This window comes from Leptonychotes weddellii, chromosome 14, assembly GCF_054177405.1.
Source record: "Leptonychotes weddellii isolate Sample4059 chromosome 14, ASM5417740v2, whole genome shotgun sequence".
Lineage (NCBI taxonomy): Eukaryota > Metazoa > Chordata > Mammalia > Carnivora > Phocidae > Leptonychotes > Leptonychotes weddellii.
The window spans coordinates 63,089,576-63,111,592 of NC_138382.1; the positions used below are offsets into that span (position 1 = coordinate 63,089,576).

The window sequence follows — 22,017 nt, forward strand, 5'->3', positions numbered from 1 at the left end:
TCTTGGTCTCAGAGTCCATTCTGGGGAGCCTGACCTCCGTCAGAGTATCCCAGAAATATGACCTCCGAGCCGTGAAGACCTAGGGGGTCAGCCAGGGAAAGGGGGAGGGAAGACAAGTGTTCCGGGGGCAGGAAGGTGTGCAAAAGCTCAGGACCCGGACACAGCACAGCCCCCAGGAGTCCCGCAGGGTTCTGTTTGGCTAAAGCAAGACAGGGAAGGAGGGAAAGGACAAGATTAGCCAGTGGGGGGGCCATGAGCCAGGCCGAGAAGACTGGGCTTTAGGTGGAAGAGAGACCTGCTCAGATTCATTCGGATTTTAGGAAGACTACTGGCCAGCAGAGCGGGCCGCTTCCTGGAGATCCTTCAGGAGAGGGTGTGCACCTTGAGACAGTGGCGGGGTGGGAGTGGGGGAGGCGGGGCTCAGATCTGGGGGAGCTCAGTGAGACCGGCTGAGGACGGAGTGTGCAGCTCCCACCCGATCCCCTGCCACGCCTGCACAACGCACCCCTTCCTCCATGCTCTGCCTTCAGGGCCTGGGGTGCACACACCAAGGCTCCAGCCCAGCTCCGTCCCTCCCCTCCCCCACCTGGGCTCTCCAGCTCTAAGCGCAAAAGATTCCGGGAGGAGAGAGCCAAGAGGAGCCCCATGACAGCCAGATGGCAGCGACTGTCTGCCCCCTCTGAATGCCGAGGATGGAAACACACCTCCCCACCTCCCCACTACCTCCCCGTAAATCCGTTACGCGGGAATAAAACGGAGCCCGTATCACAGGGCTGTAATAACAGTCCTATCAACCACAGCGTAATCTGCCTCAATCACTGGCTGGAATTCAACCAGTGTTTGGCAGGAAAAAAATTCACCTACGGGAAGGACACTGAGCTGCACAGCAAGAAGAACGCCACCCCCACCGATAATATGAATAACTCATTAAACTAACTACTCGCGAAACGTACTATTTCCTGAATCCCAGGCACTGGTTGCATTACCCCCATTTAATCCTTTCTCTTCCTCTGTGGTTTCTATTATTATGCCCATTTTCCCGATGAGGACACTGAGGCAGGAGGGGTGAATTGACGTGGCCAAGGCCACACGGTCGGCAGCTGGCCAGCCTAAGGCATTTAACCAACACGCTGCGCTGCCTCCCACAGCGCTGAGAGTTCAAGTCCTGAGTCGGCCCTTTACTCTGGGGAAACCAGGGGGCAGGGCCCACTTTGTCTCTGATTTTCACAGTTTTCCCCGTCAGTCAACTGAGAATCGAACAATGTACCTGGGATAGGCACTGCCGCCACTCCCCTTCCTGCCTTGCCCTAGAACCCTGACCCTGTCCAGGAAGCAACAGAGCAGCCCCCAAAGATGAAGTCAGTCTGGGCCAAGGCTGTTCCCCTCTGCCAGGGATGTGGGTAGTCTGGGCCAGTTCTGGCCAATGGACATGATGGAGGATGTCTGCTGGCGGATGCTGGGAGCAATTCTCCCCTCAGAGAAGAAAGACGCATAGGCCCAGGATGAGAAGGGCCTTCTGCCTGCCCGCCCAGCTTCCACTCTGCTTTGGACACAGCTGTGATGGCAGGAGCAGTGGCTACCATTCTGCAACTGTGAAGCAATAAGCCAAAGACAAAAGCCAACAAGAGGAAGGACAGACTCACCAACAAACCACACCTGAGAACACCTAGCCCCACACTCCTCAAGGCATCCTGCAGCCTGGAGGTCCAGCCCCGGGCAGGGTGGATATATGCATGATGACTCCTTCATGGACCTCAGATCTTATGTCACCTTCTCAGGGCCCCTCCCTAGAATTATCCCACTCATATACTGCCCCCATGCCCTTTTCTTCTTTTCTTGTTTATCCCATTTACTATATACTATACATCACTATTTAAACATACACACACACACACAGGAACATAAGCTTTTGAAGGTAGTCATCCTTGGCTATTCCCTGCTGTATTCCCAATACTCGAAACAGTTTTTGGCCCACTGGAGGTACTCAATAAACATTTCAGGGTAAAAAGATATGAAAGGTACCTAGCACCTGCACCTAGTTGGCATTTGATACATGATGGTGGTTACTGGACTTAATGACCATACCCCAGGCACTGTGCTCTACACTTCTGCACGTGGTTGTCAGCCCCTGAAACAATTCCACATGGCCACCATGACTATTCCTGTATCGTGGAGAGGGAAGCTTAAGTGACTAACCCAAGGGCAAGTGACTTGTCTAAGGTCACACGGTCAGCAAGTTCAGGAACCAGGCTTCAAACCCAGGCCCAAAGTCCCTGCTCCCTCTGTACGAGGTTGGGCCTCAGCCTGAGCCAAGGGGCAGGTCGCATCTTGTCTCTGTGGCTGATGTAGTAAGTCTGGGGCAGTTGCAACTCCCCGAGCGGGGTCTGATCACTCAGCCTGGAGTGGGGGCCGAGGGCCAAAGACACCATGGTAGCCTAGGACTTGCCCATTTGCTCAGGGAAAAATGCCCCAGGTGGGTGACCCTTGAGACTTACGGTTGGCTGCTCCTGACCCATCGTTCTCCTAAGCGAATCCCAGGTGCTGAGCATCCAGGCCCTGCTGTGAGTCCAGTCAGAGGGGGTCTCTCCTGAGGCTGTGTGCAGACCAGGCCTGAAGAGCCAGAGCCAGAGGACACTGGAGGAGGCGGGGGGAGAGGGGGGAGGCTCTTCCCCCTCAGGCACCAGAAGGTAAGGACGACAGAACTTAGGATCTGAGGACAACCCCACCACTGGCCCCACCACTCATAGGCTGTGTGGCCTGGAGCAATTCATCCAGCCTTTCTGCACCTCCATTTTCTCATCTGGAAAATGGGAATATTGCTACCATCTGCAACTACTCTCAGATTTGGCTTCAGAGTCAAATGATTCTATGCAATCGCATTGAAATCTGAAAATGGGAAGCCGCTGAGAGTCTGGGGTTCTCTTGCGCTGGTTGCCGGCATGCATCACCCAATTCATAACCCCTCTCCAAGAAAAGAGGATGACAACGTATGTGTGGCCTGTGGAAACAACAGAAGCGGGAGAAAGAGCCCCTTCTGAAAGCCCTTCTCCATTTCTGTAGGGTGTTCTGCACGTGCCTTCCCAGAGCGACTGCCCCTTCGAACTAAGAACCCAAGAACAGTGCTTGTGCCCAGAAGGTCAGAATCAGGGGCAGGTCGGTAGGGAGGCGCCGACCTAGAAACACTACGCTCATTCCCTCCACCCTGAAGATGGCCCGCGACCCACCTCGCTCTTCCTTCCTTCTCTCCCACCACATCCCAGCCCCGTAAGCACGTTCAAACCACCCTCTGCTTCAAGCCATGTGAAATAATGAGCTTGCCCCCTGCCCCCCCAGCTCAAAAACAATCTTACTCTGAACAGCCCACAGAGAGAAGGCCGTCAGAGCCCTGGAAACTTCCCCAAGACCTATTTCCCACCTTTGAGATTCATCTTCTAGAACCAGAAACATCGTGATTGGCTCCAGGGGCTCTTTTGGTTTTATCTTTACTACAACCAGTCCCACTTCCCTTGAAGGTGAGCTTATAGCACCCCTTTTTCCTCCCACTTTTGTAAAGGTCTTTGCAGACCTCTCATGGATGTCGCCCCTGTTCCCCTGCTGGCCAGGAGAACACTCAGTGAGTCCCTGCCGCCTACAGGAAAATGTCTCTGAGGCACACACACTCCTAACCCGCCACCCCAGCCCTGCACTCTGTGCCCCAACTGTAACTCTCACGTGACACCAGCGGGGGGGGGGTCCCCAGACCCACCTGGTTCTTCCTAACCTCCCTCCCCCACTGCCACACCTTTCCCTCTGCCTGGACCACCGTTCCTGCCACTGCCATGTAGCCAAACTCCAAAGGCTACCTCCTCCAGGAAGCCTTCCCAAATCTCTAGCTGGCAGGATCTCCCTCCTCTGCACACCATAGCACCCACCCTGTCCCTTTTTTTTTTTTTTATTTGAGAGAGAGAGAGAATGAGAGAGAGCACATGAGAGGGAGGAGGGTCAGAGGGAGAAGCAGACTCCCTGCCGAGCAGGGAGACCGATGCGGGACTCGATGCAGGGACTCCAGGATCATGACCTGAGCCGAAGGCAGTCGCTTAACCAACTGAGCCACCCAGGCGCCCCCTCCCTGTCCCTTTTACAGAGCATGCATCACACCGGACCTTGGGGCACCTCGGCTTGCCTCCTCTGGGCTCCTCACGCTGGGAAGGCTGCCAAGGGTGATGTCGGGACAGAGGGCTTGGAAAGAGACAGATCTGGCCTTGCCCCTGAACTCCACCCCTCCCAGGCGGGTGCTGTCGGGCACTGCCATGCTCTGCTGTGGCACCAAGGTCCGACGTGAAGACTGGGGAAGAACTCATACCAGCTCACGCCCATTAGCATGGCTGCTATTGAAACAAACAAACGCCAGAAAATACGAAGTGTTGACAAGGCTGTGGAGAAACTGGAACCCTCATGCCCTGTACGGGGGGATGTAAATTGGGCAGCCACTGTGGAAAAACAGTATGGAGCTTCCTCAAAGCATTAAAAATACAATTACCACATGCTCCAGCCACGTCATTTCTGGGTATTTCCCTGAAAGGATTGAAAGCAGGGTCTCCGAGAAATACTTGCCCACCCACAAATAGCAGCGTTATCCACAAGAGACAAAAGGATGACACCACCCAGGTGAACAAAATGCGGTCCCTCCGTGCAGGGGAATGTTATCGGCCTTAAAAGGGAAAGAAATCTCATCACGTGCTACAACCGGGATGAACTCGGGGGTCGTGAAGGCAAAGTGAAATAAATGAGTCAGAAAAAGACAAAATACCGTCTCATGCAAGGTGCCCGGAGTGGTCCAATTCAGAGACACACAGGAGACTGGTGGCTGGCAGGGGCTGAAGAGAGAGGCAGGGCGACTGTCCTCTAACAGGTTTGAGTTTGGTTAGAGTAAAAGCATCCTAGAGATGGGGTCACGCAGCAGTGTGCACGCACCTCATGCCACTGAACTTGGTACCATTTAGAATGGTGAAGAAGATACAATATATGTTACGTGTGTTCTGCCACAATTTAAAAGAAACCCCAGAGCACTGGGATTCTACCACCCTGCCCCTAAGCCACTGTTCAAGGTTTCCCAGCAGGGAGGGCCCCAGTGGGCTCCACCCCATCGGCCCCAGCTAACCAGGAAAGAACCCCAAAGAGGAAGGCCTGACACCTGCTGAGCTCAGATGAGCGTCACCTCCCTTGTGGGTAAAGGAGAGGTGACAGAGACAGAGAACGTGCCTTTCCTCCTTGGACAGTGACGGGTTGGGCAGCAGTCCCCGAGGGCACACGGTGGCAGGTGTTCACGCCCACAAAGCAATGCCAACTGGGGAAACAGATGGCCACATCCTCCTCTGTGACTTTGCAAAGAACAGTGTGTGAGGGTCTGATCACACAGGACTCAGATTCACACCCAGCAAGCATTTAACGAGCTGCTACCATGCCCCGGGCTGTTGGCAAGGTGTTTTCGTTTTAATTCAGTCATTCACGTAATAAATACTGAGCGCCTATACGGTGCCAGGCACTGATCCAGGCACTGTGAGTTTGCCAGGGCACAGAATCAACATCCATACTGCCGTGACACGTACACAGTGCTGGGGAGAGTAGCCCCACCATTGTGTCCATCTTGCAGAGGAGACCGAGGCTCAGAGCAGTTAGGGAACTTGTCCAGCGTCACACAGCTGGCAAGCGGCGGAGCCTGGCTCCGGTGTCTTACCCGCCCTGTCATACTGACGGTATCCCGTGTAAACAAGCACGTTCCAGGTTATTGCAGCCGTGGAGGCTGAGGGATATTCCGGACTGGGAACCCGGAGTGATGAGCCCTGCTGCACCCTGCCCCTCTTCACCTCCGAGGACGTGACCGAAACCTGAGAGCAGATGGGTCTGATTCCCAGAGATTTACGTCTGTTCTTCCCTTCTGTTCCTTCCTTCAGCCTCACGGGACGGCTCTCACACTTCCGTGTGGAGAACAGCCTTACTAGGAACGGCCGTAACGCTAGAACCAGCTTCAGTGGACAGCGTCAGGTGCTTTTCCCAAGTTGCTTTACGCCATGTGGGACTTTTACATCCACTGTTGCCCTGGGCACTCTGTCCCTAGAAGGTGTGCGTCCACTGGGGTCGGGCTAGGAGTGTTGAAGGTTGGCACAGGAAGTCTGGGAGTCTGGTTGTGGGGATCTGGAATATTAGACGATTCCAGGACACCAGAGAGAAGAGAGTCAGAGCCCACCAAGCTCCGGGCCCAGGGAACAGAGGTGCAGGCCCCAGAGACTTCCCCACAACCCTCACAACAGGAAATGGGGGTTTCCAGGCTGCATCCAGCAAGAAGAGGAACAGAAGGGAGGGCAGGAGCTTGTCTGGAGCTGTGAGATCTGTGAAGGCCACTCTGGTGTGGTCCAAGGTATTTCCTGCCTCCTGAGGTCTCTGGTCCTCCCCGGAGCACGATTCTCTAAGTCTCTGCCTTCCACGTTCCTACCTAGGTTATCCTAAGACTTCTAGAGGGCACCTTATCTCCTCCCAGCCCGCCCACCCACTCAATTCCAGCGACAGGGCCCTTCTTGCTAAGACTTGAGGACGTGAGCTGGTTCCCACCTCAGGGCCTTTGCCCATGCTGTCCTTGCTGCCTGGAATTTTCAGAGTGCATGGCAGCTCCTTCTTCCTCCCCAGGTCTCAGCTCAGAAGTCATCTCCTCAGAGAGGCCCTCCTTGACCACCTCATCCGAAGCAGTGCCTCCCTCTCTGTCACTCTCCACCCCTCCCTCTCTGGATTTTACTTCTTTTCATCACTCTTCACCACCTTAATGATCTTGCTCACTCATGCTCCTTTCTGGATTATGGTCTCACGCCTCCCATGACCTCCAAACTCACTAGAAGCTTCTCCACAGCAGGACCTCATTCTCCTATCCATTTCTCTATTCCTCCCTCCTACCACAGCATCAAGCACACTGCAGGTGCTCACTAAGTACTAAGTACGGGGTGACTAGGGTGACCTGTGGAATGGGTCCTAGTTGCCACAGTCCTCTGAGTCTCTCTCGGATTCCTGCGCTTTGAAATGTAGACGAGGACAGCTACTCAGCCGGGTGGCCATGAGGATTCACTAAGATGCTGTAAGCACAGCGCCCAACACCCATCAGCACCATGCCCTCCGCAGGAAAGGGGCTCAAGGGAAAGATAAAGCCAGTTCCCTGCCCAGTTCTGGAAGGCTGGCCTTGAAAATGACTCCACGCCTCAGGCAGCCTTGCTGGCTCAAGACCGCTGCGGAGCAACATGGATCGCCTGGTGGGGAGGGGGTCCAAGCCCACCTCTGCCCCACCCAGCGGGGCCACTACAAAGAGGCCCAGGCGGCTCCGGCGGAGGGGCCTACCGCCCGGCTTCCCCGCCACTTCTCGCCCGCCGCCTGCACAAAGAACACAAAGCACGCTAAATGGACGGGCGGCCTTATGGACGGGAAAGGAGAGCTGAGCAAGGGTCTCCGGAGGGCAGGCCTTGGCCTGGAACCCCAAGCCACGTGGCCCCCGGGCTGTGGGTGTCCAGGTCCTAGCACAGCGGGAGAACTGCACGCAGGACTTACATTCCTGGTCTCCGGAGCAACCAGGGGGTGCGGTACAAACAGCACCCACAGCAACGCTCAGAAACTCGGGGGAATCATCTCCCGGTGGGTGGTTTTTGTTTGTTTGGTTGGTTTTTTTACTGAAACAGTCACGATATGAGGGGAGGAGGGCTTCGATGCCCCCCCCCCCCCGCCCCACCGTCTTCAGGTGACCACACCCCCTGGTGCTCGTGGGCCACAAGCCTGCCTCTGGAAAGAGGCAGAGAGCTGACACGGTGGAAATCCCTTTGCCCTGGGAGGCGCACGCTGAGCTCCTTCCTCCGCTTCGGTTCTGGAACTGCCCACCCCGCCCCGTGAATTCTCACTTGGTACAAGGTGACCAGCACCAGTTCCTGCTCTTGACAACCCGAGACGCCCAGCTGCAGGGGGTTCCCCGTGGAGCCTGGAGTCCGGGCAGCTGCGTGTGGCCGTGCGCCTGGGTTCTGACCATTGAGAAGCTGAATCATGCTGAATTTGAAGGGGGGCCCTGAGCTGTCTCTTCTCCCTTTCCCACTCCAGAGGCTAGAATGGGGGACCTGGCATCAGAAGGGGCAAGGGCCCAGGGGATGACGATGGGGGTGAGGGTGGGTCCCAGAGTAAGATGGGGAGCAGAGCTGCCGCTCCAGCTCCCACTGTCCCCTCTGTTCTGTGTCAGGGAGAAATAAATGATCTGATTTAAGTCATAGTCTTCAGGCTCTTTGGTTGGTAGGATCTTAGGCTGTATCAGAATATACATTGCATGGGTCAAAAAGAAAAGAAGACAAGATGAAACCCTTCAGTAGGGCCTTGAGAGAAGAACAGAGCCCTGAAAGAACCAAGCCTCTTTGTCCAGCCTCTAAGAAGCGTCCCTGTTCTGGGTGTGGCAGGGAGAACGGGGTCTCGGGGGACAAGCCTCCCCCACCAGCCCTCTGCCCCTAGCCGGCCTGCTGAGGCCGAGGCCAGGCAGCTCACCTTTTTCTCATCCCCGCCTTGCAGGAGATGCAGGGTGCTCCTCGGGTCCCCCTCGCGCTGCCTCAGGGTGTTGCCGTGGGTCTGGGGCAGGCCTGAGGGCGGGGAGATGCTGCGGCCCTGTGGGTCCACCCAGGTGTAGATGTGGTTGGTGACGTAGCCCCCAGGGATGCGCCCTGCTGAGCACACAGACAGCACCAGCTTCTTCGAGCCCTTCAGAGCCTAGAGAGGGAGAGAGAGAGAGGGATACAGGGGTTAGTAGGAAGGGGGCAGTGAGGGACAACCCTCCCAGTACCCAGAACTTACTTCCCACACCGGGAGCAGGAGGCCAGTCCCTGAATCACCCCCCATTTTTTTTCTCTAGCCCTCAATTTTTGTCCTATGGAAACGAGGACATCCGTCCCACCCCTATCTTGAAGTGGATCAAATGTAAGAAATCCGATCTCTCAGCACAGCTGTGCAGAGAAGAGTTAACACAGCAGGCCTAAGACTGCATTCTCAAGAAGGCCTGCTTGGCTGGCACCTAGGAACCTGGATTCTGAGTGTTCCTCCCATTCCCTAATTGGGAAGGGTGGCTCACCGTGCCTAGGTTCCTTGTGCAAACTATGTTGGGGTCTGGAATGTGGGTCCAGGCAGAGGGGACCTATGTGACCATACCCCAATAAAAGCCCTGGCACTGATTCTCTAAGGAGCATCCCCGGTGGACAATATTTCCCAGCTCATCCTGGGCTCATCCTGCAGCAAAGGGAGACTCAGAGGCTTGCGCCTGGTTTCCTACAGACTTTGTCCCCTGCACCTGTTCCCTGTGCTCATTTTGCTGGGTATCCTTTTGCTGTCATAAATCTTAAAAAAAAAAAAAATTTTATTTGAGAGAAACAGAGAGCACGCGTGAGAGCACGAGGGATAGGGGGCAGAGGGAGAGGGAGAGGCAGGCTCCCCACCGAGCAGGGAGCTCGACGCGGGACTTGATCCCAGGACCCCGGGATCGTGACCTGAGCCGAAGGCAGATGCTCAACCGACTGAGCCGCCCAGGTGCCCCTTGCTGTCCTCAATCTGAGCCAAAGTACAACTATATGCTGAACCTGTGAGCCCTCGCAGAACCTAGGGGTGGTCTTAGTGGCCCCGACAAGAGAGTCAAGAGATGAAATGACTGATAATGATGGCCGGACGTTTATAAAGAGCCTGCCTGTGTCACTCAGCCCTGCACCTGGCATGCTTTGTCTCCTCCTGAAATCCTCATGGAATCCAATCTTGTCGGGAGAGAGGTCCATTATCCAGATGAAGAAATAGAGGGAAATCGTCTGCCTACATTAGAAGGGAGGGGTTCCTTTTCCATAGCAACTAATTTTGAGTGTAGACACCACCTTCATTCTACGTTTTCCAGTCTGGGGATGGAAGCACCTCGAGGAGAGAGGAGTCCAAACTCTCTGCCCCGGGGTGGATGCTGAGATCGGCCATACTGCTTTCCTACGGGGCACCTGGAGCTGAATGACGCCGTTTATTGAGGGACAGTCACTTAGCGCGAGGATTAATAGCAAACCCTGCAACTGGGGGGCCGGAGGCTGCTCACACGAAGTCCACGCTGCTGCTAAAATCACATTTATAAATGATTACGAAGAGTACCTAACGCCGTGGATCCGTGATACGCTCTACCTCACAGTGGGGTCAGAGGACACCCATCGAATCTTACAGTATGATCTCAGTGATGACGTTAAGATAAAAATCACACAGGAAAAACAAAACAAAACTGAGGAGCGATGTGCCAACATGCCAACAGTGCAGGATTATGGGTGATTATTATTTTGTTCTTCCTGTGTCTCAGTATTTTCCAAATGTTCCAGAATGAGGATACGTTGCTTTTGATCTCAGAAAACAAGAATATGCCTCAAAAAGGGGGAAGGGAGTACCTAGCTCTCTGCCTCCCCCAAGCTTGCCTGGATGTGCCCCAGACTTCATTCTCCTGACTCCCCAGGACTCTGGACAGACCAAAGGGGCCAAGGGAGGAGCTTTCCCCCATAGTGGGGAACCCCGGCTGCACGTCTGAGCCTCTTCCAGAGGAGGAAGGGTAAGCCGGGAGGTGCCGGGGCCCCTCAATTCCACAGCTAAATGCCAGTCCCCGGTGGAGGGATAAATGAGAATCTGGCAGCTCTCCAAAAGGCTGCTTTTACAAAAGATTTCTGAGAAGATGAGTAGGGAGAGAGTTGGTGCCCTTTTAGCAAGTCCCCAGGACTCCCCCTGATAGGACAGCTGGGAAGATAAAATCTGTGCAAAGTTTGAGGGGCAGGATGGAGAGGCTAGTGAGCAAGGAGGCCTCTGGGGGAGCAAACAGGGAAGGGGGCATCACAGGGCGGCAGCAACCTCAGCAGATACCTGTGAGGCCCCCGTGCCTTCCTGACCCTTCCTCCCCGCCCAGGGCTCCGCTCCCTCCCCCGTGAGGGCACTGCTGGCTGGAGGCGGTCCCACTGGCCGGCTTCTTCCCCGCTCCCTCCCTCGACAGACTGTGAGGCCCGAGCCCCGCCACTTACTCGACAAGGGCTGACTTGAGGGCCTACTGCGTGCCGGGCCCAGAGAGAACAAGTGGGCACATCCTCGTGGCACCTGCAGCCGGTGAGAGATGCTGCTTCCCCTGGCAGGTCCTCGGAAAAGTCTGGCGACGCCAGAATCAGGAACAGAGGAATGCAAGTGGTAAGAACAGAAATGGTGGACGGAGGCAGAACTGCATTTAAGCCGTACTTCTGTCCCTTATGAGTCATGAGTCCCGGGGCCGGCGCTTCCTGCCTGAAAGCAGCACCATGAAAGGACAATACCCACTTCTCAGTGCGGTGGGGATTCCAGGAGACCATGCGCAGGAGGTCCAGAGCCTGTGCACACAGGAGGAGCTCAGCGGGGCCGAGCCCACTCGCCGCTCTTCCAGGAGTGTCTGCACTGAGAAGGGAAACCAGATGCAGAAAAGCCTCGTCCAAGGAGCTACACAAGGAAGCAGGTGGGGGAGAGCACGCTTTGTATTCTGTAGGCTGGCCAGAGTGGAACTCTCTTGGTCAGTTCTATAAATAGGCAGGCAGCAACCTTGAGAACGGAGAGGAGGTTAGTGCCTTTGATGAGAAGACCACGGAGAGCGGGCACCGGGGAGGACCTGGGAGCGCAACGAGTCCCCCGCGTGCTGCCTGCCTCCAGTATCTTACAGAAGGGGACTGTGGGAGCCCGACATGGGAAGGGACAGAGAGGGAACGAGTATGAAAAGGACAGCCAAGGACACACAGGAGGCCAGTCCTGGGCAGGCCCCCTCCCCTGTGCACCTCGGTTTCCCCATCACAAGACTGAGGGGCCAGAATATCTGACGGCCACTCAAGCGGAGACCCTTCCAGAACCTCTGATGTTGGCGTTTTTGGTAACTGGGGGCTTCCAGTGGGGTCTTGGAGAGCAAGAACATCACCATCCAAAACTGAACGAGCCCAAGAACAAACCCGAGATTCCTGAGACAGCGCTTGCCACCCCAGAGCAGGCTCTCAGGATAGGCCTGGGTGCAGGGGCCGAGAGACGCCGCTCGAATGCCCACTGCCCTTTTCAACTAAATATGTGTCACGCACGGAAGGCAAGGAGGCGGGGGATGGTCTAAGAAGCTGGTTTCTGTCTTCTTACTGCCTTTTTGTCTCCAGTTTCCCAGACAGCCGCTTGCTTGTTGGAAAGAGTGGCTCTGAACGGAGAAGTGAATTCCTAGAGAGGGCTGGCCGGTGCCCCCAGCCCAGCACACAGAAGGCCACCCCTGGGCTCGGGCGCCAACTGCGCCTCAGGTGCACCCGGCCATTCATTTCTCAGAACCAGCAGCTTCTCTGGCCGGAGCGAGCCTCCATATAGCACGCAGCTCAGGCGGCAGAGGAACCTAGAAGGAACTCCCGCTGTGAAACAGCGGCCCAAGCACGTCCCCGTTGCGCCACTGGCTCGCTGGGTGGCCCGGGGCTATGCCCTTCTCTCGCTGGGCCTCGGTTTTGCCAACCGGCAACGAGCAGCTTGAACTCACTAACAGCGGAGGTCCTGCCCCCATAGGAAACTTCAATGTCTTCTGGTTAGTGGTTCCATCCAGAAGAAAAGGCTGTATTTACCCATGACGGTCATGAGTCATGGCAGCAAAGAGATCAGGGGCTTTGAGATACACAGGGACAGAGTCCAGGCAGCTCTCAGGGAGTGAGTCCTCGAGATTGCGCGGGCTGAGGCTGCTACCAGGTCCTTGAACCAGATCCTGAGCCTGGGGGCTCCGAGGCTCCCTGTCAGCCGGAAGGGACCAACAGCCAGAAGGACAGACGGAGCATCCGAGGTGTGGCAGGATGCACGTGGCAACTCAGCTTTATTGTCGGCAGCAGGGGACCTCCCAAGGGACCCGAGGGCCGGGGAGACAGACATTCCTCCAATGGGACTGCAGCTGTGCAGCTCTGTTCCTTGCAGCCTGTGGGTGGAAAACCACATCCAATACCCACCTTAAAGCAACGTGGATGCTCTGCTTGTGCAAGCTGGTGACTGTCACCCATGCCTGTCTCCTGCGTGGCGGCCCGCACAGCCGGTCTCCTGAACCAACTGTTTATTAGCTGTGCCACCTCACACAGGTTACTGACCCTCTCTGTTCATCTCTTTCTCTCCTGTAAAACGAAGATCATAATTCCACTCTCTCTCTGGATAGAGGGGCCCTATATGGCACAGTGCCTATCACTGGAGAATTCAATGAGCTGTGGCTTAAAAAGGGCACAATGTGAGACCCAGGGAGAGTCCACTATAGACGGAGCGGTCATCAGAGCACTACTCCCACGCTTGTTACCATGGGTTTGCTGCTAAAACCTGACCTAGGGCTCGCATGCGTTCCACGGAGTCAGATCCTTGAAATCTCGATCTGACCCAGCAGACAGCATGGTTCAGATACCATCCAGCAGCAGATGACTGTTGAGGCAGCGTGTTATGGTTACGGAAATGTAAATTATATGTGTATGTCTTCACACTTAATAACCTGCTACTTGGATTAATGCTCTCAGGAGGCAAATTTGCATCACTCAGCTCTTCAGAGCCGACTGGATTCACAGCCCAGGCGACGGGATTCTCTGCTCAGCAGAGGACAGAGAAAGCCATGGGAGATGGCCACAGCATAAAGGGGACGGGGCGTTGTGTGTTCACACGGCAGATGCACAGATGCTCCTATGTTCAAGAACACACACCAAAGCGCAAGTGTGAAGTGAACCACAAGGTCACAGGATGATGAGACTACTGTCCTCAGGGGCACTGAGGACACATTGCGAAGTCTCAAGGAAGGGCACATCATGGTGACTCATCCAGCCTATTTCAGGACACAGACCTTGAGGGGCGAGGTTTTCTCTTCTCCCGAACAGAGATGCTTAGCCTCAGGAAGGGGAGTCCGTCTAAGAGCCAGGTTCAGGTTAGTGATCAGGAAGAGAGGAAAGAAGGATGAGCGCTTGCTCTTCCTGACCCCACCCTGCCCAGCTGGGGCTCACCTGGCACCAATCCTGACTCTGCTGTTGACTTGCTGTGTCACACAGCGAATTACTTAACCTCTCTGTGTCTGCTTCTGCATTTAAGATGCAACTGTTGTAAACATTATTAAGATAACATAGGGGTGCCCAACTGGCTCAGTCAGAGAAGTGTGCAACTCTTGATCTCAGGGTCATGAGTTCGAGCCCCACGTTGGGTGTAGAGTTTACTTAAACAAACTCAAAAAAAAAAAAAAAAAAAGTAGACTGCCTATACATAGTATCTAGCATCTGGCACATAGTAGGTACTAAATGTGAATTTCCTTCCTGAGTCTACCAGCTCCTTCTCCCAAACCCAAGCCCCAGAATTCCCTAAAGCTCTAATCTACATGGACACAAATACAGAGGCAGCTCTAGCCTCTCTCTTATGACTTTCCTCATCTCCAGAAACATCCTTCCTTCCTTTAATCCACACTTCCTCACATCTACCCTGCCTTTGACATTCAGCCCATGCCCGCCACCTCCAGGAAGCCTTCCTGGATTGCGACTGACCCTCCATCTCCAAGAACACCCAGCACGCTTCTATATTTTCATTACCATGTATACTAGAGTCTCTGCATCAGCTTCATACATCCTGCCTCTAGAACTACAAGATATGTTCCTTGAGGCACAGTGCATGTTCGGTTTTCTTTATAACCTCTTCCAACAAAATATTTATTGAGCTCTCTAAATGCCAGGCAGCCCCCAGGGAATCTGTTCAAATGAGGCTGCAGAAAGATCAGTGCCCTAGACTAGGGCTCAGGCAGCCTTAGGTCAGCACCCCATGCTTCTCCACACTCATGGGAGACATCACCTCAGGCATGCATGGGATTTGGTGAGAGAAGCAAGAGTGGCCGGGGGGCTACAGGTCTGGAGCCAGGCTACCGAGATTCCCATCCCAGCTCTGCCAGCTGCCAATGGCAACCTTGGGCAAGTTACCAGTCCGTGCCCCAGTTTCACAGGCATAAGACGGGTTAGGAGCGGTATTATATCACAGGGTGGTTGTGAGGATTAAATTAGTTTACATGCATAAAATGTTTAATGCCTGGAACACAGGTAAGAGCTGCAAAAGGGTTAGGTATGATTATAATAGGGAACCCAGAGTAGAAGTCTCAACCCACCATCCATGATAACCACTGTCTGTCCTTCCAGAATGTTCTGTGCATTTTATAAATATGTGGATGCACATATACAAAACTACTGTTGTCGGGGCGCCTGGGTGGCTCAGTCGTTAAGCATCTGCCTTCAGCTCAGGTCATGATCCCAGTATCCTGGGATGGAGCCCCGCATCGGGCTCCCTGCTCGGTGGGAAGCCTGCTTCTCCCTCTTCCACTCTCCCTGCTTGTGTTCCCTCTCTCGCTGTGTCTCTCTCTGTCAAATAAATAAATAAAATCTTCAAAAAAAAAAAAAAAAACTACTGTTGTCTGATCTTCACAGAAATTGACTCACACTTAACATTTTCATCACCATGTTTTTTCCAGCTGAAAAGATGTATTTTGAAGATCTTTGCTCACCAGTTCAATGACATTAAGCTCATGTCTTTGTGCACGCACTAGGGCCCGCTCCCTGGCAGATGCTCCACCACTGAATTCTCACTCTATTGTTGGACATGTAGATGGTTTCTCGGTTTTTGCCACTGCAAACAAAGCTACGATAACATACCTTTTCATGCATCTTGAAGCACACATGGGTCTAATTCTCTAGATCAGAGATAAGTGGAATTCCTAAGGCAGCGGGCAAAATTAATGCATCTTTTTTCATATGCAACCTTGTCCCTCCCTGTTGTAGTTCCTACAACCACCTGCAGGGGGCAGCACTATGACATCCATGCCTACAGAAGGCGCTGTGGATGGGACTGGGTGCGGGCTTTCCAATGCCTTTTCCCAAAGCAGAGCTCACTCTGGTGCAGGGATCCATCCTCTTTTATGCTTTCTCCCACAGGCTCCAGAAATCTAGTTATAGGCAAACCTTGGCTCTATCTTCCAACCGCATCTGGAAACTAGAGAATTGCCAAGCACCAAAATAAAAAGGTATCTTAGGGTGAGGATTCCCCCCGCCCCGAGAGTTTTTCAGTGAAAGGTATATTCACTAGAAAGCCATTCCCAAACAAAGTTCTATCTCTTCCTGGCTAAGATACTTTAGACAAGTTGCCTCAGCTTTATCACCTGTTAAATGGGGCTACTAATGCCTACTCTTACAGAGTTACTGTGGGGACAAAATGAGGACTGACGAGATAATGTACACAAAGCACCTTGCGCTAAGTACAGTGCCTAGCGGGTGCCCAACCATGGTGGCTAATATTATTGGTAACAGCAAAGTTACAGGGATGACCACACATTTTATTCTTCCCAGTGCCCAGATGAGTAAAGAGACTCTAGGTGGTGGCATGTCTTAAGCCACCTTTTTCTTTTAAGAAAAAGGGTAAGAGGCAGGGTTTGGATTTGAATCTTGGACTTTCCAAACTCATGCTTCTTTCACTAGTAGTGAAAGGGGGTTCAGATACCCAAGGGTAACCCCTCTGTCTTGGCCTCACAAGATGGACAAGGAGAAGGTCTGAAGAGGGGATGTGGGACTTACAGACCATAAACAAGTGAGAGCCCCCCGAACTCCTGAACCCTGAGCTGGTGCTGGGTTCAGCCACATGGGCTAGAAAGACCCTCCCCATTCAGCCCCACTTTGAGGGAGGACAGAAATTAATGGCGTGTGCTCTCTGCCCCAGGGGTGTATTTTAATGTCATGAGAAAGTAAAGCCCTAATTAGTCCTGTCTTCAGAGCTCCTTTCCTCTGCATCACATTTTTATCTGTGTTAATTACCTCTTACAGAGACCACTAACTGCAACAGCCTCTAAAATCAGTCTCTGCTGCGCAGCCAGGACATCCTTTTAAGATGCAGGTGGACCCTGTCCCCTCCCTGCCGAAACGGTCCCACTGCTTCTGATGTAAAATGCGAAGACCTCACAGTGTGTCTCAGGCCTGTGCGGCTGGCCCTAGGGCCTGCCTGGCCAGCCTCTTTGCCAGCCTCATCGTCTGTCCCTGCCACTGGCCTTTCTTACAGTATCAAACGCTCCAAGTTCTCTGCATGTGCTGCTCCCTATCCCTGAAGGTACATATATCAACATACGTATACAGTGATTATTTTATTTATATTCTTCTCAGTAGATACAGAAGTCAGGGAATTCTTCTGTTCTGGGCACAGATGTGTCAATAAATATGAAAGACTGGAAATCGTGGGTGATTCCACATAAAATGAAAGACAATGAAGAAATGCAATTGTAATTGCCTTCCTCCTGAAATTGATTGCCTTCCTTTTAAAACTGACCGCCAATGAAGAATTTTACCTCTCTTGAAATACCAATGAATTCTCTAGTAGAATGTAAACAATGCATGAATTTCCCTTTTTGCCTTGGTTGCTAGGAAGCTCACAACTCCACTTAAATATGAAATACTATTCTTATTAAAGGCAACACACACACACCCTTTCCAATATGGTTTCTGAGCTCTGTGACTTTTTCATGATGTCCTTTCTAGGTTAAGTCACTCAATTATTTCTGAAGTAGGAAGAAATATTAATCACAAATATATTAACAAGTAAGTAAATAGGACATGTAGAGTTCAAAGAGGATGTTCAATCACACCAATCATATAGGAAGAGCTCAGGAAAACAGCTGCCAAGTGAATGAATGAATGCTGAAGTACATCTCAAGGATCAGACACCTTATACACAGAGTTGGAGGCAGAGATATTTTCATAGATGCTTGGGCAATAACTCTGCTTTCTCATCCTACTCTCTCCTTCCACTCCCCAGAAATACTTTACTGCTGCTGACTTTGGTCTCAGAATCATGTCATTTAAAAACATTCCCTTAAATAAAAGTCCAAAAACTGTTAGTTTATATTCTACTGGAACGTTGACATAAGCGGGTAGTGGTATGCTGAGAAAGTCACTGTGTCTCAAAGAACGGTGGCTGCATGTTGGTGTCCCTCACAGCTGTGTGCCCGTCAGGAGGCCAGGATCTGGGGCAAAGCTTACCACACCTGCTCTGGCTCTTTGTGGCCACCTCACCTCTTCAAGTGGCTACATCCTCAGGGAAATCAATATGGACTGCAGAGCAGTCCCCTCCCACGAGATGCAGCTCAACATATGCATGAAGCAAAAATAAACAGAAGCACGTGATCCAACCATCAAGGAATGTGAATGCACAGAAATAAAGGCCAGGGGACAGGGCAGAGAAACGACAGCTAGTTAGGAAGGTGGAATAATCAACATCTTCTTTTCCCCTTTTGAGTTGGTTTTTTTTTTAATGTTGTTTCAGTTTGCCTTTAATTGGAGCCTCACAAAGTAGAGTTCAAGAAATCAACTCTTCATCCCCTCCACTGTTCTTTCTTTATGAGTTTGACCTTCTCCAAAGCCTTGGGGTGAAGAAGGCAGCCCTTGTTCCAGTACTGGGAACACCAGGATCCCGGAGGCTGGAACAGGGACCTGACATTTCAAAGCCCCTGATCCCTGGTATCTTTGCTCCTAAATGTCTCAGTGAGTTAAGGCTGTAGGAAAAGGAAAAACATGAAGGATCAAAAGAGAGAGAGAAAATGTTGTCCTTGGGGACAATGCCATGAGAAATTTGTAAGACAGTGACAGAGTCGCCATCCCCTTGCAAAAGAACTCAGAAGATGAGGACAGAGCAGATTCCAGAAGGATATTGATTCCCTTTTAATGCAATTCTTCAATTATCCACTAAGCCTGGCTTTTAGTCTCTTATAATTTAAGTAAATTGCTTTACAAATGTTCTTTTAAATTTGGTCTCTTTATTCTTTCCTTTTTTCTTTTGGGAAGAACGAACAAGATTCTAGGAGTCATAAACATAATCACTCAAGGTGAGCCTCGATGGGTTTCCAATGGTGTTGTTGTGATCTAGAACCAATGTCCACAGCACATCCACCCATCAGAAAAATCTGATTATATATCAACATTTTCTTGGCCCAAGAGCAGATACATGGATGGGGTGTATTCTCCTGGAGGACACTTAACATTCCTGTCCCTCATCACTTTCTGTGCACTCCGTTAACAAGGGATAGGCCTCCAATTTAACTCACCCTCGAACTGAAAGATCTGAATTCCAGGTGGATGAATCAACCACCTAACAGCTACTCCTAACAACCATCTCTTAAAGAAAAAGGCTGATAGATCTGAGGAGCTGGAAATGTAACATTCTTGTGGTTAAATGGGCATAGGACATCAATAAGTTACACACCAAAAATAAATAAATGTGTATATATCACATACATACATAATAATGTATGTATATACAGCTATACAAATAATAAACATGCAAAGGAGTTCAACTTCACTATTTAAATTATGCAAATTAAAATAGGATACTTTTTTGTCTGTCTGATAAGCAAAAACGGAAAAGAAATATAATATCCGGTGTTGGCAAGGCTGGGGGAAAACGAGGCTTCGCATACACGGCTAACACTGGTAGAGCGGACTGTAAAATAACAAACTCTGCTTCCCCAAGAACAATCTGGCAACAGTTACCCAAGTCTTAAAATTCTGCCTATGCCCAGAGCCAATGCCACTTCTAGAAAGACAGCCCAAGGAATTTTTAGAGACATGCTTCCAGATTAACATGCCAGGACACATTGTCTAAAGCGGCAATGTGGATAACGTTTAAAAAACAACCTGTCCAACAAGAAGAAATTAGTCCAATAAATCATGCACCTCTTTGCTATGACGTAATCATTAAAAACCATGTTCTAGAAACATTTATTGGCGTCGAAAAAGAGTCATGATCCACTGTTTGGTGAGACAGGCTCAAAAACTATGTTCAGAAAGGCAGTTTTGTAGAAAATTCCCAATAGGGATTTACACACGTAGGCATGCGGGGGACTGGAAAGACAACAATCAAATTGTCAATAGTGATTATTTCTGGGTGGAGCGGATTATCGATGATTGGGGGGGGTCCTTTTCCTTTGTGTTTTCCTGGGGCTTCCGAGCTCTCTAAACTGAACCCATCTCTCTCGGGTCATTAACGCACACACGCACACACATATTTTATTTTAAATGCGCAGGCGGACTCCTCTGCTCCTCATGTCTCCTATGAACCAAACAAAATGGCCCTTCCTTTGTCCAGTCTGTGATGGTGTTGACGACCACCGGCCTCTTACAAGAGGCCCGGGGACCCCTGTTCGCGCCGTGCCCGTGAAGCAGGCAACACAGATTCGCAGCCTCCGCCAATCAATGAGATGATCTCCGAAGTCACCGGTTTATCCTAATGGGGCTGGAGGTGAGGTCACAGTTAATCTGTTTAGGGAATTTCCACAGACAAGGCACAAAATAAAATCCTGACAAAGGTCGGGGCATGACAAGAGAGATAAGAGGGGGAGAAGGGGGGCGGATAAAAAGGCCAAGAGTGCGCAGGGCCGCCTGGGTACCTGACGTCTAGTCAATAAGATGCACAGAGCTCGCCCAGGAAAGGGCAGGGCGGCCGTGGCCTGGGCTGTCTGCTCACTCCTGGGTTTTCTGATCAAAAGGCTGCAATACCGTTTCAATAAGGAGAAAAAACATCAGAGAGGAAATGTACATTTACTGAAATGGGGCTCCCGCCAGCGCGGTGCTAGGCTGGACACCCACCAGAAGGTGGCAAGGAGCACACACTTGGGAGGCAAGAAGATCAGGAGTTCAAATCCCAGCCCTGCCACCTCCTACGTGTGTACTGGTGGCCGGGCCCTTCCTCTTCCCAGTGCTCGGCCTCCTGTCCCTGGGGGCTGCGCCCAAGGGTTGGTGTGGGCATTTGCGCCAAGCCCTCGCAGAACTCCAGGTGGCACAGAGACGCCCGTCCCTGGGGGCCGTAGTTATTCGTGGGCTCAGTATTACAAGTTCATAAGCATGTTAGGTGCTATGTATTTTATACCAGGAAGAGTGTTACCTGGTAGGGAAAAGCCCTATGTTCACCCCAGCACAATGGGGTGAACATAACAGGTAATCATGAAATGCTCAAATCGACAGATAACCCCAGTGCTTTCACGGGTTACCCGCATGGCCATTGGTATCCCCATTTTAGAGACGAGGAACTTGAATAGGGAAGTTAAGAAACTTGCCTACCATTTGGCTATTATTCGCATTACGACGTTATCGAAGAGGCATGTGAGAATCAGAGAGGTCAAGGAATTTGTTCAAGGCCCCACGGGTGCACAGAGCCCCTGGCTCCAGAGCCCAGGCTGAAGCATCATGGGAGGCCGCCTCTCCCTGGCTCTGGAGCGACAGATACATCCCCTCAAGTCAACAAAACCTGGTTTTAATTCCTGGCTCTGCCTTCCTGTCCATCTTTGTGACAACAGGCAAGTGACAAACTCTGCAATTTTTTTGCCCAACGAAGCAATAAAAGCGGTACCTCCTTTGAACCTATTGGGCTAGTGTGAGGTTCAAGTGAGTTCATACACAGAAAGTCCTGAGAACGCCGTCCGGATTACTGTAAGCCCTCAATACAGAAGTTATTACTGGCCACAGAGCAATTCAAGGAAACCCTGGGGGGTGTATAATCTGTGTCCCAACAAGTGAAGCAGGGTCACTAGGCTGATGGAGCCGCAGGGGAGGGGTTCCTGCAGATGGGGTAGCTGCAGGTGGGCAGGGCGATCCACTGGGGCTGGCCTCATGGGGACCGTGTGTGTGGACAGGTGCAGGGACACAGAGCGGCCTTTCAGAGGAGGGCGTGCTGCCCGATGGCACTCGGGGAACAGCCAGAGAAAAGGACTGTCTGCATACAGAAGGGGATCAGATCATGGGCAGCCTGAACATCAGGTTCAGGAGCTCGGCTTCTGCCCTGAAAGCTCTCAGCACCAGTGCAAGGCGCTAGGCAGGGCACCACTTGATGAGAGACAAATTTCGAAAGCGTGCCCTGCCTCCAGGATGCTGAATGGACTGGATGAGCAAGACCGGAGACAGCCAGCCAGCCAGGGGGCCGCTGCACTTCAGTCTCCAA

General features: G+C 52.1%; 1 protein-coding gene across 1 annotated transcript in view; it reads right to left on the reverse strand.

Moving 5' to 3' along the window:
* WHRN (whirlin) overlaps window positions 1-22,017 on the reverse strand; it is an 88,382-nt gene that overhangs the window by 56,638 nt on the left and 9,727 nt on the right. The window contains exon 2 of the mRNA XM_081803455.1: window positions 8,536-8,754. Within this exon, the coding sequence (XP_081659581.1) occupies window positions 8,536-8,754 (219 nt within the window). The remainder of the gene's footprint in view (window positions 1-8,535; window positions 8,755-22,017) is intronic.